The following is a 17,166-nucleotide window of genomic DNA, read 5'->3' as shown; positions in this document are numbered from 1 at the left end:
GGGAAGGTAACGGCGCTCCATGCAGTCATGCGGGCCACATGACCTTGGAGGTGTCTATGGACAGCATCGGCTCTTCAGCTTAGAAATGGAGATGAGCATCACACCCCAGAGTCGGACACTACTGGACTCAATGTCGGGGGGAAACCTTTACCTTTACCTACCTCTGAATGCCTAAGAAAGTCAAATGATTTCTGCCCAGTTGAGGTGAAAACGGAAAAGGCAGTATTTTCAAGTTGCTTGGGGCCCAAAGCAGGGTGCCACAATTAGGAAGGTCTTGCTGTGGTCACCGCCTGTTTTTGCTTCTAGCAGCTGAAGTACCTGGAGCAGGACCTTTGGTGAAGATCTTTCAAGTCTAGGTTGATTTATGTGGGAAGGAAATAATCCTTTAATGCCCAGAACCCAAACTATTTAAGATGTGTTGAACATTTAAAGTAGGCTGAGAGCCAGTGCAGATGTTCAAAACTGCTGAGAGATGATCGGTTGTGCTCCCTTATTTTGCACTGGCTATAATTTCCAAACAGCCTTCAAATGAAGTCTACGTTCAGTAGGTTGCTGCAGTCTAGTGGTTCCCAACCTGTGGGTCCCCAGGTGTTTTGGCCTACAACTCCCAAAAATCCCAGCCGGTTTACCAGCTGTTGGGATTTTTGGGGGTTGAAGGCCAAAACATCTGGGGACCCACAGGTTGAGAACCACTGGCTTAGAGGAAACAACATACATCATTAAAAGCCATCACAATTACTACTTCCTTCCCAAGTGCTGTAGTCTAAAAGAGGTGTTATCGGTGTTATCGGAAAACTGGTTGCTCTGGCTGATTTGTGTCTAGTAAGAAGGCACAAGACCACAATTGCAGGAGAAATTCTAGAAGTTACAGTCTGAGAAGTAGTAATTGTGTATTTTGCTGTAATCGTATGGTGGGAAGGGGTGCATCTCCCCAAAGTCCCATAAGAGATTTACTTGCCCCTCTTGTCCCTCATAGATGTCTCTACTCTAGACAAACATCCTGTACAATTATTTTATTTTATTTTATCCCACTTTGTGTCTTACTTGATTCTCTGTTTTTAAGTTGTGTTATCTACTTTACATATGTGGTTATATCAGGCATGGGCAAACTTTGGCCCTCTAGGTGTTTTGGACTCCAACTTCCACAATTTCTAATAGCCTGCTATTAGGAATTGTGGTAATTTGAGTTCAAAACACCTGGAGGGCCGAAGTTTGACCATGCCTGGTCTAGATTTATACCAATTCCTGTAAATACAAGCCAGTATGAGCCCCCAGTGGTGCAGCAGGTTAAACCGCTGAGCTGCTGAACTTGCTGACCGAAAGGTTGGTGGTTTGAATCCAGGGAGAGGGGTGAACTCCCACTGTTAGCCCTAGTTCCTGCCAACCTAGAAGTTCGAAAACATGCAAATGTGAGTAAATCAATAGGTACCACTTCTGCAGGAAGGTAACGGCACTCAATGCAGTCATGCCGGCTACATGACGTTGGAGGTGTCTACGGACGACGCCGGCTCTTTGGCTTAGAAATTGAGATGAGCACCACTCTCCAGAATCGGACATGGCTAGCCTTAATGTCAGGGGAAACTTTTATCTTTACCTATGGTATTGTGGTTTGATTAATGGATGAACGCTGGGAGACCATAGTCTGAAATTCTGCTTGGCCATGTAAATCCACTAGGCAAGTCAGACTTTCTCAGCCTCAGAGGAAGATAGTGGTAAATCCCTTGTGAACCAATCTTTCCAATAAAACCATGTGATACATTCATCTTAGGGTCATAATAGGTTGGAAATGGCTTGGATGCAGAGCAGTAACAAGGGAACTGAAGGGCAAGGTAGTACTTTTAATCAACCAGTCAGACGGTGTTAAGTTCAGGATATTTATTTGGGAAAGATGGAACTGAGCCACAAGGAGAGGTGGGTGAGAAATAAATTATTATTAATATTATACATATTTGGGGGGGGGGGGAAGAATTTAATTTCTATCCACTATATTTCTGATCTTATTTCTCTTCCTTTCAGTTTTTCCTCTTCAACTAACACAGCTGTTTGAGGTTGTTCAGGGGTTTGGAATGCTTGAAGTAATCCACCAGAGATTATTTAATTGAGTACATGCAGGTGAAGAAAAGCGCATGGCAGACACGGTTTCTCACACTCTTCTGCAGTTGATCATGTAGACATTACTCCTACTCACTATCTGAATTGGGTGTGTTCACACACATCTCTGTGTGAATAACAGAGTAATACAATTCATTGTGTTGCTACGGTGCTGCAAACTGCAGTCTTGAATCCACAAAGAAACAAAGGGCTTCCTTCCAAATGTTGTGTGAATTCTGAAACATTTTTGATCTAAGCCCAAATTAGAAATAAAAGCAAGGGAGAGGGAGTTTCATTGTTGTTCCTGTTCTTGTTTTCTTTTCCTTATTCTTTTCTGTAAAGATTTGTCATTCTGAACCAAAAAAAAAATTAGGAAAGGGCATTCATTTCCTCCGCCCACCCAATCATAATAAATATTGTTTTATAGGTCACAGAAATGAATTGTTGGTTTTTAAAATCAAAACTAAGCAATTAATTTTTTCCTTCATTTTGCTCACACTTTGTGCATCAAAAGCGAGGGTGAGGTCCTGCTGTGAGCCCCAGCTTCTGCCAACCTAGCAATTCAAAAATATGCAAATGTGAGTAGATCAATAGGTACCACTTCTGCAGGAAGGTAACAGTGATCCATGCAATCATGCTGGCTGCATGACCTTGGAGGTGTCTATGGACAACGCTGGCTCTTCAACTAGATTTAATGTCAAGAGGAAACCTTTATTTTGTCCATCAAAACTTATGATTTACAGTGAAGGGTTCCATTGGTCTGAATAAAAGTGTAAAAGTGACAAAGAAAAAGGAAATAATGCTTGATAGTTCTTGTGGAAATGCCCAAAGAGATCATATGGAAATGTTAAAAGGTTACATGTAAAAAGGCCAAGCAGTCAAATCGGTAGCACAACTATTTCACCTTAAATGAGACGATTCAGACCAGATATCAAAACCACATAGAGTAGTAGGCTACAATGAGAACTTTATGCTTCCGAAAACTGAACAGTGTTTCCTATTCACTTATTTGGGTAGGAAGTGTCATAGTTAGGGCACCATCCCCAAGGTCTTCAATCAGTGTTTTACAAACCAGGATTCATGGAGACCTTTTGAGTCCTTTGAGCTTCTTCCAAGCCTTCTGCAAAATGTTAGTTTCCCACTTCTGGCACTCCGCTTCCTCCTTTGAGAGGGAAATAGCTCTGAGCAACCTGTGAACCAGTCCCATCTCATATCATGGATCCATTAATGCTGAATGTTCAGAGCAGCATTTATTTGTGAATAGTGTGGCCGAAGAGGCAAGTTGTATGTCATGAAGGAATTGTGGAATGTAGGATTGTAGTTCCATAAGATATGGAACATTTAAGGGTTTTTGTTTCAACCAAAACAAAGTTGGAAAACTATTATCCTAGTTCTTCATATGGCTGTCGATTTTCTGCACAAGTTTGTGCGCAGCTATAGACGTGGTACATAAAACATGCCTTTGGGTTATTTCATTTTCCAGTGCGCGTACTTGTCTTCAAAATGTTTCTGCCTTGAAGACTAGAACCCATTTTGGAAAATTTATTTATTTATTTATTTATTTATTTAAAACATTTATACACTGTCCTTCTTGACCTTTGCGGAGGGACTCAGAACGGCTTCCAAACAGGCAACGATTCGATGCCAAATATAATATAAACACACATAATAAATACATCCACAAAATTAAAATAATTCTAAATATACATTCAGAACCCGCTCGCCAAATTAGAATCACCAGAATTAAAATCGTCGTCCAAAGCAGTCCAAGTCTGGTCCAATAAAGCTTGTTTTTCCCAATAAACAAACTATTTTGTGAATGCCTGCTCCCATAACTATCTAATCTCATCCAGGGTTTTATCACTTTATGTACATTTGGACCACCCATTGTGTGTGTTTGTTACTGTATCTTCGCTGCTCTGTTTTGTTCTTATGTTCACTTATGTTATTGCCTTATTTTATTGTGTTGTTATTTTTTTGCTGCTTTGTATTCATTTTATTGTATCTGTAATATCGGGCTTGGCCTCATGTAAGCCGCCCCGAGTCCCCTTTGGGGAGATGGTGGCAGGGTATAAATAAAGCTGCTGCTGCTGATGATGATGGTGGTGATGATGATGATGATGATTATTACCAGGACTTAAGCTTCTTCCAGAAGGTCAGGAGGGCCCCTCCCTCCTGACCTTCCGGAAGAAGCTTAAGTCCTGGTAATAATAATAATCTAACCTCATTGGGGAGGGAGTTCCACAGCCGAGGGTCCACCATGGAGAAGGCCCTGCAAGGGAGAAGGCGACTGCAATGGCGGTGGGATCGAGAGCAAGGCCTCCCCAGATGATCTTAAAGTTCTAGACCAGTGGTTCTCAACCGGTGGGTCCCCAGGTGTTTTGGCCTACAACTCTCAGAAATCCCAGTCAGTTTACCAGCTGTTAGGATTTCTGGGAGTTGAAGGCCAAAACATCTGGGGACCCACAGGTTGAGAACCACTGTTCTAGACAGTACGTAGGGGGAAAAGAGAATTTAAAGATACTGAGGAAGCTAAAAATTGGGTGGTGAACATAAGTACACCTTTAAGAAATAGTCCATAGTCAGCAAAGTACCCTTTCCTTCTCCCATGTATAGTTTTGGCCAGCCTAGAGTATTTTCTTTCCTGCCTTCTCTCTCCTATTCTGTATAAATTCCCTTATGGTGCTTAACTCAAGCCAGCTGTGAGTGGTTTCCTGGCCATATGATTCCTTTAGGCTGCACTTTATTATCTCTTCCCCTCCTCCTTCCAAGGACCTGGCTTGTAAAACTAAATGACGTTATGTACAGTTCAGTAACACACATGCCTCTCTAGATGCTCAGAGGAATTTGCAGACCTATATAGCTCATGACTTACCAGTGCTTTTGACAATATTCTTCCACATTTCCACTCCCATATTATATATTCTACTATTGTTACAAAAATGAACATTTTCTGGCTGCACCTTTCTTCAGACTCTTGCAGGAAAGAGAAGTGTCTCCGCCTACCTGTATTAGGTTTCATTCGGATGAGAACCACATCTCATATTTCGACAACTTACTGGCTTGCCACAGAGATGCTGCACTCTCATCTGTTTATCATTGTATGAAAATGCTATTATTCTTAGGAAGTCAAAATGCCACACAGGTGTATGAAGCAAGTCTGACACTATTCCCTCCCCTTAAGTTTTGTTATAGGAATGCATCCTAGGTGGGATGTGGCAGACGTTTGATCAAATATGAGACCATGCATGTCTCACTTCACTTGGGAGGAAGGGAACCATTTGGCAAATGTTAAATGTATGTGACTACCATATCCTTGGTGTCAGGATCACACTGCTGAATTTTAATTAAGCTGTTTAGTCAGCTTAATGGGTTAAATCACTGAGCTGCTGAACTTGCTGACCAAAAGGTCGACGGTTCGGCAGTTTGGGTGAGCTCCCACTCTTAGGTCCAGCTCCTGCCAACCAAGCAGTTCAAAAACATGCAAATGTGAGTAGATCAATAGGTACCACTCCGGCGGGAAGGTAATGGCGCTCCATGCTGTCATGCCGGCCACATGACCTTGGAGATGTCTATGGACAATGCCAGCTCTTTGGCTTACAAATGGAGATGAGCACCAACCCCCAGAGTCGGACACGACTGGACTTGATGTCAAGGGAAAACCTTTACCTTTTTCTTAGTCAACTAAGCATGTCTTCTGGCATCTTGTCTATTACAGCTCTTGGCTTTCGTCTCCCACTACTCCATGTACACAGAGTTCATATGTACATCATGTGTACAAAGCCTGACCAACTCTTAATGCTTTTACTGTCCCACCACCATCACTGTCATGTTTGGAGCAGGATGAAGGAAGGAGTCACGGAATAGGTGACCAAAACAGGAAGGCAGTCTCTATGCTGTATCTGAATCTAGGAACATGATCCACTGTTTCCAAGCAAACTATAATTCGTAAAGACAGATTTAAATAAGCATTGGTTAATGAAACTTGGCTTGCTTGACCTCTTTTAACTAAAATGTGAGATTTGGATAACATGCAGAGTTCTCCCTTAATGGTTTGCTGATCTACTTTTATAAAGGAAGAGACACCATTGGATTGTTTTTTGATATTTATGGAACTAGAGCTCCTCAATTCATTTTATCTCTGAACACACTCACATTCTAAACATCTAACCACTGCCTACATAATCCTTGAATTTTTGATAATCTCTTCCCCCTTCCAAACACACTCAATGTCACTTTTCCAAACTTTGAGACTGCAACAAATGCTATTTAATAAGATTGCTAAAACATATTTACATCCAGGACACTGTAGTGAGATGAACTTCAGATGTCCAGAGGGTTAAGTTGGCAGTTGCATGCTAAATATTTTGTGTTTGATGTTCAGTTTGCAGTGCTTTCCTGGTATCGTTGGGGGTTTTTTATGGTTACTTTGGTAGAGGAGGCAGAAAATCCTACCGTTGCATCCTTGGGACTGTAATGCAATAACAATAAATGACATTGGCTATATGGCCATGTTCCAGAAGCATTCTCTCCTGATGTTTTGCCCATATCTATGGCAGGCATCCTCAGAGATTGTGAGTCCTCAAATCTGCCATAGATGTGGGCGAAACGTCAAGGAAGAATGCTTCTGGAACATGGCCATACAGCCCAGAAAACTCACAGCAACCCAGTGATTCCAGCCATGAAAGTCTTTGACAACAAATAAATGAAATTACTCACAATGTTCTGGTGTTTCATGACTTCCAAAATCTGTTCCCTGATGCAGTTTTTCTGTTTACCTAATGGCAGGGCTACCCTTGTTAGCATGTATGGCGTTAGGATGGAGAGGATTTGAGGTGGTGTATCTGTTTTTACACCAGGTTCCTGTGCTGTCTGGCCTGATCCTGCTATTCCATTTGAACTAGCAGAGATACCCATCGGGAGCAGAGTTGCCAGTCTTGAGAGGATGGCCGACTGGCAACTCAGGCTGCTCATTGCATGAGAGAGCACTATGCTAAACAAGAAAACTTGCTGTCTGTATGCATCCTTGTCTATGTTTTCTACATTTTGCCTCCATGTGTATGTGTTCATGCATGCCTGTGCACATGTACGTGCATGGTCCTTTTCATTTGTCCTTGTGCCTAGCCATTGGCAATAGGTGGCTTCCACGTTTATTTAGTGAATAATCTTATCTGACTTGTTGATCAAACTTTACAGGAATTTTTGGAATAATTCCAGCATCTTGGGTAGCTCCTTTAAGGTTTGGCATACAATCCTGAGTGTATTCACTGACATGGGAACTACCAACCATCACTGAATTCAACAGATGGGTATTCTTAGCTTTTCTAGCAAAACTGCTTAGCTAGCAGGAAAAATAAGAGGAATGTTGGGATTGCTCCATGCCTTGCCATATTTAAGAGGCAGCAATATGAAAACTGAGAGTCTCCATTAATCCCATGAGTCCTTTAATTTAAGAGAAAATAAGCATAAAAGTAACTTGAGCTTCATGGTGAAGTTTTGAGAAATCTTAGATATGTATTTTAGCCACTGGAACTGGTGGGTGCTTTTATTATTCTGTTATGGTGTTATGATACTATCAGGGCTTGGGAAAGTTACTTTTAGGAACTATAGTTCACAGAATATCCCAACCAGCATGGCAAGTGACTTAGCAAGAATGAAAAAAAACACACACACACTATGGCAGTATTAAGATATTTAAGAGGTAGCAGCGTGAAAGCTGAGAACCTGCCTTGATCCCATGACTCCACCAGCCTCTGGCCATGGAATTTTTAGAACTATAATCCAAATAAGCAATGTCTCCAAGCTCTCCATCCTGCTTTATCACAGTGGGTGAAGGTAGGGTTGTTCTATGCAAAATCGTGCCTAAAACATAAGAGATTGGTTTCTCTTTGATGTATCCAAAGAGAAATCAGTCTCCTAACTGTGCAAGGTAAGTTTGTTTTCTTATTTGTTTATCAAAACATATAAACCACTCTGTGTTGGATGTTTCAAGGCATTATGCAATAAGGCCAGTGTGATGCGATAGTTTGAACATTGAAATAGACCAGGGTTCACAAAGCCACATTTTGGAAACTTTGGCCAAGTCACACACTCTCGGTTTCAGAGGATAGCAAAGACAAACCCCTTTGAAGAAATCTTGCCAAGAATCCCTGTGATGAAGTTGCCTTAAGGTAGCTATAAACCTAAAACAACTCGAAGGAATGCATCAACAACCACCATTTCTGAATATTTTTCTCTTTTCTTGGCACCCATGGAACTTCAGTAAAAGTCATACTTTGGTTTCTGAACATTCCATAGTTGGTGTTTACAGTTTTTCAGCTCCTCCCTTTATATACATTCATGAAGACTATATAGTTGACTTCTCTTTTTAAACCAGTGGTTCTCAACCTGTGGGTTCCCCGATGTTTTGGCCTTCAACTCCCAGAAATTCTAATAGCTGGTAAACTGACTGGGATTTTTGGGAGTTGTAGGCCAAAACACCTGGGGACCCACAGGTTGAGAACCACTATTTTGAACCAAAACATGCTTGGTTGTTGTGTCAGGCCCTATAATTTCTTGAGCACAATTGTGTTTCATTGTGACTGATTACCCTTGTGGACTTCATGCTGGATGACTTCATTTTTTTTTCCTTTACAGCACCTTGTCAAAATGCTGCCATGCCATGGTGGCCCTCCTTTACCCCTTTACATGGCAACACACCTACATCCCTGTGCTTCCCCCTTCTATGATTGACATTGTGTGTTCACCAACCCCCTTTTTGATTGGCCTGCTCTCCAGTTCACTACCCCGCCTCAAGGAACTACCAGTGGAAGAGGTGAGACCAGGCGCTGATAAGGTAGAGTGAACTGATAGATTGTGTTGGTCCCAAGAGCGGCACAATTTTATATCTAGAGGGATGACTAGATCATCATGGTAGGCAACCATGATGATGTAGTTCTTTTCTGGACTTCATTCCAGACCTTAGATATGCTATACAAGACACTTAACAAATTTTTGAGGATGGGATAATGTAATGTATGGGAAACAAAACTCAGAATGGATTCGCAGTAACCATGACATGGAAGTTAACCAGTGCCAAGGATGTATATTATACCAAGTGTCTTAGGATCATAGAGCTGGAAGATACTACAACTGCCATCCAGTTCAAACCCTTTAAGAAACTGAATTTGATAAGATCTCACTGAAGCTACCTCTAACTGCTTTGATGGACAAAATCAACATGCACAGAAATATATTTTCCAGTGATGGTTGATAGCTTTCCCATCCATGACATGATGATTCAGCTCCGGGTTTTAATCTATGCTTTGAAAGGGTCCAGACTCTATCACTAAAATAGGCCCACAATCTATTGACAGTTCCCTTAAAACTTTGAATGAAACCTGGAGCAGATTGATGGTTCCACTGACATGAACATTATATGCCACTAGTGTCTACAACAGTGGTTCCCAACCTTTTTTTGACCAGGACTACTTGACCAGGAACCATCATCCAACATTAGTACCAAAAAGGTTACAAATCAGATTTTGGTCACCTACAGATTCAGTTTGGTTATTTGGGGCGCTGATTCAGAAAAATGCATTGGATGGACCATATCAACTTTAGTTTCTGATGCAGAACATATGCCATCTAGTAATCACTGTTTGCTTGCCCGTGGAAAACCTTATTTAATAAGCCTCGGCACTATAAGAGTTTTTTGTGAGACCATTTGCTGTCGTTGCAACAGTGTAGTAATGGTGAGGCCATGGACCATATTTTAGTTCTTGGGAACCACTGGTCTACAAGATGTATGAGTATTGTGTTCTCTCAGCCCAAGGCCAGTGTTTAATTTCAGCCAAAGTTTATTTTGACATGGAAGGTGTATTCTTGTAGTGAGTAGGATGACAGGAAAAAAGATAGGACTCAAAATGCCAGTGTATGACAGAATAAATTTCTTACTGCCAGTGACTAATCCTCAGGGAAGTCATTTCAGCTTTTTGGAATGGGAAAAGCGCACACAAAACCTTAACGTTCAACTATTCCTCACTCCAAAATAATGATGTTTCAGGGATGTCTGGAATCAGGATTAGGGAGGCCAGATATCAGTCTGGGACCTGAAGTTCCATACTATTTCTATCCATACAGTGAGATGGCAGCAGGCAGACTTTTGGCACTGTTGAGAATGGCAAATGATAACATGGGCAAATCTGGCATGCACTGATCATAGTTACACAAGATATTCTCCAGCATAAGATCATTCTGGTGAACCTGCTGAAAAAAAGGTGGCACTATAGAAGAGCAACATTTGGAAATGGTTGTTATACTCAAACACCAAAAAAGTCTCCATTTTTAGTCCCAGAGCACTCGTTTGCCTCTTAATTTGCAGAAAGTTCCATGTAGTGCTTTAACATGAGCCAGATAAGCACATCATAGGCAGCTGCCTCCCATTTCATTCAGCCAGTTGCTCCTTTCCCCTTTTGTGGAAGAACGCTGTGGTTTCTTCCTTGAAGGAAAGGAAAGTGTGTGTAAGAAGAGGCTAATGCGGAGAAACGGCTTCCTTGTGTTTATGTTGTCATTCTGTGGTTTTGTGGAGAATATCCGAAAACCGCTTTGGGTTTAGGCCAGGTTTCATATCTCCTTGTGGCTCTGTGGGATTAGGTGGGGCAAGGCAGGGCCTCTCCCTCTGAAAACAGCATACATTGCAGTGCATTCATTTCTCCAAGGAACTAAGACTAGTCTCTCTTTCTGTTTCTCTGATGTAGGTCCTTGTAGTCGACCTGGTTAATAACCGGTTTCTCAGGCAGGTAAGAACAACTAGTTTTTCTATTGGTTTTTTCCATTTGTGCAGACAGAATGGAAAATTGGGAAGTTCTGTTGTCCTGAAAGCCATCTGAGCATAGGGGGGCCCTTTTATACAACACAGTTCATAGCACTTTATTCTGGTTTAGCTGCCATGGCATCTTCAATTTGAAAGATTGCTTCTGAGATAAAGGAATGGGGAAGGACATCTACTCACATTCCTGGGAGGTTGTTGCCATGTGAACAATACCAGGCTACATGGACCATCTGGCTTTATTGTTTCCTACAGCATGGAATTCTGAGAATTATACTTCCCCAGAAGTTCTGATATTGTTGAAGGCTTTCATGGCCAGAATCACTGGGTTGTTGTGTGTTTTCTGAGCTGTATGGCCATGTTCCAGAAGCATTCTCTCCTGACATTTCGCCTGCATCTATGGCAGGCGTCCTCAGACCTCACAACCTCTGAGGATGCCTGCCATAGATGCACGCAAAACATCAGGAGAGAATGCTTCTGGAACATGGCCATACAGCCCGGAAAACACACAACCCAGTTCTGATATTATTTGATTCCATTTGCATGCCTAGACAAGGAATTATAGTCCCTCCAAAGCTCTGGTATTAATTCCTCCACATGCACACACAGACACCATCTTGATTAGCATTTCTTTATTAAAGAACACAAGGGCAGTCTTGAGGATGAGTGAGTTCCATCATTTAATGTTATGTTCCCTACACTCTTAGTTCCTCTTTCTTCCAATGTATATTCCAGTATGTGTTGTTTCAAATGTTATGGTCATAGACTGAATCCAGTGTTTTAAAGCTTTGTGACAAGAGCTACTCATATCTGGCAGTTCTCGTCACAATCTTGCTGGCTTCTACTGTACCATTGCACTTTTTAAAAGATCTTGTGAATCATCCTCTGTCCATCAACCATAATCTGCTCACCAGCCCTTAGCAGCAAAAAGCAGATTCTTAGAATTGCAGGTGTTATCACAGGGTTGCCGATGCCTATACTGACAGAATGTACTTTTTTTAAATATAAAAAAGATGGAAGATGAAGACTTCATTTTGCCTCGGAAGTTGCAAGGAGCACTGGAACATATCCTGGAGCAGAGAAATGAGCTGGCAAATGACAAGGAGGAGGGCATTCTCAAAGGCAAACAAGGTAAGTTTTCAGTTTTCTCACCTTACTGTTTTGTGAGCTGTCCATTTTGTCTCTTAATTCAGAGCATGGCACACTCCAGTTGTTCTGGACTCCCAACTGTGATGAGCAAGAGCTGGCAAGTGGGTTAAAATTGGTCAACACACATTTTGTTGCCTTAAATGTTAGTCCTGTTTCTGGGTATATTTGACTTGTTGATTCCAAAAATAGCACCAGTTTTCTCCTATCAATTCTAGTTTTTGAGGTACAGACCATATGCCATCTATCAGTCACCATCTGCTCGCCCATAGAAAATCATGATAACCATAGCTAAGAAACTAGAGCTGATGAAGTCTATCCAGTGTAATTTTCTGAATTCGCACCCCAAATAACCCTAGTACCAGGCCTAAAAGCCAAGATACCAAGAATGTTTTTTTGGTTGGGCTGAGTAGTCATTGATTATGAGAAGTAATCTAGAACTTTTGGTAGGCACCACATTGCATCCCCCCGTTTTACACTGCCTTGTACTTGCTCTTTCAGACAGGGATCTCTCCCAGTTCTGTTGATACTGACAGCATTCAAAACTGCTTGTGCTATAGAGCTGTGGTTCTCTAGATCATTAGATCATTGGTAGGCAGAGTGAGGCTCTAGAGCAGGCATGGGGCAAACTTTGGCCCTCAAGGTTTTTCCAAAACATCTGGAGAACCAAAGTTTGCCCATGTCTGCTCTAAACACATTTCCACACCTTAACTCTCTGGGTTTCTCTTTTTCTTCCCCTTTTACAAAGACCATGTAGTCCCAGGACAGAAAATACTCGTTAAGCATGTCACAGTTGTTTACCTTTTCAGATGTCTAGACCTATTAGAGGCCACCCACTAAGATAGTTCTGGGCTACCTTTGATTCATTCTTCTTCTTCCCCCTTGTTGCCAAAGCTTCCCCAGAGTCCAGCCCCTTGAATGAAGTGGTGTCTGAAGCTTTTGTCCGTTTCTTTGTGGAGATCGTGGGTCACTATTCCCTCTTCATGACCTCCACGGAGCGGGAAGAAAGGAGCCTCCAACGGGAGGCCTTCCGGAAGTCCGTCTCATCAAAGAGCCTTCGGCGTTTTCTGGAGGTCTTTATGGAAACTCAGATGTTTGGAGGTTTCATTCAGGAACGAGAGATGAGGAAACAGGGAACCAAAGGTGAGGAGAAGGATGATAGATCGCAGAGTTGTAGTGTTAATATTGGCATACAACTTTGATTAAACTCTACAAAACTGTATGTGAATGAATCTAAGCTCTCAACATGTGAAGAACTTTTTAGCAGGCAAGATTTTAAATAGTAGGTGTACAATATGAAAGGGGAAATGGACTTGATGTTGAAATAGTCATGCCTCTATATCAGGTGTCCTCAAACTTTGGAAACAGAGGGCCATTTCATTGCCCTTCAGACTTTTGGGGTCTGGACTGTAGTTTGGAAAAAAAAATGAATGAATTTGTAGGCATACTGCACATATTTTATTTGTAGTGCAAAAAAAAAAAAACCATGCAAGAACAATACAATATTCAAAGTGAAGAGCAATTTTGACCAACATAAACTTACCAGTATTTCAATGAGAAGTGTGGGCCTGCTTTTGAATGATAAGATAGCCAAATTAATTAGGATTGTTCCTGTTGGGTGCCTTCATTTTTTTCAGATTTAGGGTGTCCCTAAGTTTAAAGTTTAGGGTGGGAGGCGCATGCGGACTATGGGCCTTAGTTTGGGGACCCCTTGTCTATAGGATGTACTGAAATAGGCTGGGAGAGGTAGACAGATCTATAGATGTTCACTGAAGGGCTCTATTGTAAGACCCTAAAACCCTGGATAAAAAGTCACCTACTGGTTATTTACCTCCAAAATGCTTATTTACACAGTGCTCAACTTGAGAATACCATTGTTCCTAGTCCCTACATATAGTCAATATATCACAGATCAGGGTGAGAAACCAGATCTTGGTAACAAGAAGTAAACTGATCGCATTTTGGTTTGGAAAGCGTTAAAGTGACTTGGTGCAGAGGAAAGATTTGGCCTTTGCCACAGCTGCAAAAAAAAAAATCTGATGTGCTGTAGGATTATTTCCTCTGAACTATTCAATATAAATTATAAGGATTTCCCTTTTTCTCAGTTTAGAATTTAAGTGATCCCTAGCTAATAACTGAAATTGGAACTAAGAAGGCACAGGCTAACCTTTTTGACTCTCCACATGTGTGAATTCACAGAGCACCACTCGAAGAAAGATGGTCACAGGTATGCAACCTACCGTTTTCTTTGTTTAACCCTCTCTATAGGTTTATTTGAGGTACGTGCCCAGGAGTATCTGGAAACTCTTCCCAGTGAAGAACAGAGTGGGGTCAATAAATTCCTGAAAGGTTTAGGTAAGCAATTCAGCTCTAGCCACTGCTATGGCAGTAACTGTCCTGATCTTTAATAATCAGAACTGGAAAATTTACTTTTTTATTATAATCCTCAAAATACTTCAGCCAGCATGGCCACAGACTGGGGATTCTGAGAATTTTTGGGTGAAATAGAACTTTTCAAAGCTATTGATATCTTTTCAAAGCTGTATTGATAACACTTTTTAGATGTCTGATCCCCATGTACTGATATGTGTCCTCACCATCAAGCCAGAAACCCCCCCCCCTCCCTTTACGCCACTGTATATACTTTTACAGTTGTTGCCAGAGCAAGGGCCCATTACATCCTTGTGCAATGTGATCTCTGTAATGAAGGGCAAGTTGCACAATTTGCCCTGCGTCCCCAGAAAGCCTCTCCCCTCCTGACCCTATGCCTAACTCCCTTGGTGTTTACGATGTTCCTATTTTAGTGGTGTTTTTGTTTTAATGGATTGCTTTGCTTTTTTGTCTGTTGGACTTTCTGTCCCATACGTAAGCCACCCCAAGTTCCTTTGGGGAGACAGTAGTGGGGTATAAGAATAAAGTTGTTGTTGTCGTTGTTGTTGTTGTCATCGAAGGTTTTCATGGGTTATTGTGAGTTTTCTGTGCTGTATGGCCATGTGCCAGAAGCATTCTCTCCTGATGTTTCACCTGTATCTGAGGCAGGCAACTTCAGAAGTTGTGAGGTCACAACCTCTGAAGGTGCCTTGCATAGATGCAGGTGAAATGTCAGGAGACAGTGCTTCTGGAACATGACCATACAGCCCAGAAAACTCACAACAACCCATTACTACTACTACTACTACGTTCACCACCATACTGGCTTTTCTTTTTTATTAGTTGTTATTGTATTAATTGAATGTTTTAATTATTTATAGTTATTGTTGTTATATATTTTACTATGTTGAATTGTAGGCATCGAATATGTGCCGGTTGGAAGCCGCCCTGAGTCCCCCCCCTTCTAGGGGGTTGAGAAGGGTGGGGTAGAAATGCTCTAAATAAATAAATAAATAAATACTACAAATGCTTGATTGTGGTTACAGTTCATGCTGATTGTTGTTTTCTGGTTGGGAAAGGCCTTAATTGAATCAATTTTTTTCTCTCTCTTTTCCTCCCCTATCTATCACCTGATCAATCTCCACCAGGTAACAGAATGAAATTTCTCCACAAGAAATGAAAACCCAGAGTGCCAGTGTTGAGGAGAAGACATTTTGCTTTACCGTTCACCAGCACAGGAAGGACATTTACCCGACCTCCTGGACCTATTTCCCCTTCAGCTTGCTTCAAAGGTGGGGAGAGCCTTACCCAAGAAGCAGGGTAATTAAGGATTGTGCCTGTGTGAAAAGTTGGCCTGCTGAACATCATTGAGAAGACGGTGATGGTGCTGAGACAGGTCTATGGCCTTCTGTACAAAGATACATGCGCTGGAGAAGGCACCCTTGGAACTCTTGCCATTGATGCTTTCCAGTGTTTCTTTCTTCTTAGCTATTACATGTTTCTTATTTATATTGTTGTTAGCCAATGAAACTTGAGCCGGTTCCTCTCCCAAGTGGTTGCAAAGACGTGCAAGACGGAAGCTAAAGTGACCTATGCTTAGAGACTGACAAGAATGGAGAGGGATGGAGGACATTGTGGGTGAATATTATGAGGACACTTAAAGCACATGGAGGTGGGAATTAAGAAAGTGAAGCTGCAAATGGGGGAGAGGAGTGGAATGGATCGGGGTGTGAGGACCACGAAATCTTTTATTGCCTGACCAAGCAACCACTATATGGATGGAAGACTGTCTGCCCTTCCTTGAAATTGGGGCATATCTGCCCACCTTTCCTCAGAATAAGCTGAGTGACTGATGTGATGTAATTAAAAGAGGGTGATTACAAAAAGGAGAATTCGCTTAGTCTTATCCATTCCAAGTGATTTGCGATCCTACTTCATATTTCCAAAGATCTATTAAAAAGCATGGGGAGGGGAATGAAAGAAGGGCAGATGGAAGATCCTTTCTGCATCCAGGCCAAAACCCAAAGAGAAATAGTTGCATGAAAAAAGAGAGTTGGCAAGGGTAAATCAATATGTTTTTAATTATAGTCGTGCCAGTTTGTTGAGCACCTGATGATCAGAATATGGGAAACAGTTACCAATTTGGCCCATTCCTCTTCCATGCAAAGGTGAAGGCTGGGTTGTTCTCATATGCCTGACGGACAACAGAATGTGTGAAGAGACTCTACTTTAACTGCTGCGGCCATCTGCAAAACTATCTCTTATAGTAAATAACCAAGGATTTGGTTACAAGTAAGTTGGGAATTATTGTGTACGTTGTGTTGCCGAAGGCTTTCATGTCCGGAATCACTGGGTTGGTGTGAGTTTTCCAGACTATATGGCCATGTTCAGAAGCATTCTGTCCTGACGTTTCACCCACATCTATGGCAGGCATCCTCAGAGATTGTGATATCTGTTGAAAACTAAGCAAGGGAGGTGTATACTGGGTTGTTGTAGGTTTTTTTCGGGCTATATGGCCATGGTCTAGAGGCATTCTCTCCTGATGTTTCGCCTTCATCTATGGCAAGCATCCTCAGAGGTAGTGAGGTCCTCTGAGGACGCTTGCCATAGATGCAGGCGAAACGTCAGGAGAGAATGCCTCTAGACCATGGCCATATAGCCCGAAAAAACCTACAACAACCCAGTGATTCCGGCCATGAAAGCCTTCGACAATACGGAGGTGTATACATCTGTGGAAGGTCAAGGGTGGG

The 17,166-nt window shown here is 41.9% G+C and overlaps 1 protein-coding gene across 2 annotated transcripts in view; it reads left to right on the top strand.

Moving 5' to 3' along the window:
- DENND2A (DENN domain containing 2A) overlaps window positions 1–16,308 on the top strand; it is an 86,501-nt gene extending 70,193 nt beyond the window's left edge. For both annotated transcript variants that reach the window (XM_060776838.2, XM_060776837.2), the window contains exons 15-20: window positions 8,728–8,905; window positions 10,830–10,871; window positions 11,914–12,031; window positions 12,941–13,189; window positions 14,315–14,401; window positions 15,565–16,308. In XM_060776838.2, the coding sequence (XP_060632821.2) occupies window positions 8,728–8,905; window positions 10,830–10,871; window positions 11,914–12,031; window positions 12,941–13,189; window positions 14,315–14,401; window positions 15,565–15,596 (706 nt within the window). In that variant the 3' untranslated portion in view covers window positions 15,597–16,308. The remainder of the gene's footprint in view (window positions 1–8,727; window positions 8,906–10,829; window positions 10,872–11,913; window positions 12,032–12,940; window positions 13,190–14,314; window positions 14,402–15,564) is intronic.
- Window positions 16,309–17,166: the final 858 nt, after the last annotated feature.

The sequence above is a fragment of the Anolis sagrei genome, chromosome 5 (genome assembly GCF_037176765.1).
Source record: "Anolis sagrei isolate rAnoSag1 chromosome 5, rAnoSag1.mat, whole genome shotgun sequence".
Classification (NCBI taxonomy): domain Eukaryota; kingdom Metazoa; phylum Chordata; class Lepidosauria; order Squamata; family Dactyloidae; genus Anolis; species Anolis sagrei.
The sequence above is the reverse complement of the archived record's forward strand: the minus strand, read 5'-3'. Positions and strand labels throughout refer to the sequence as shown.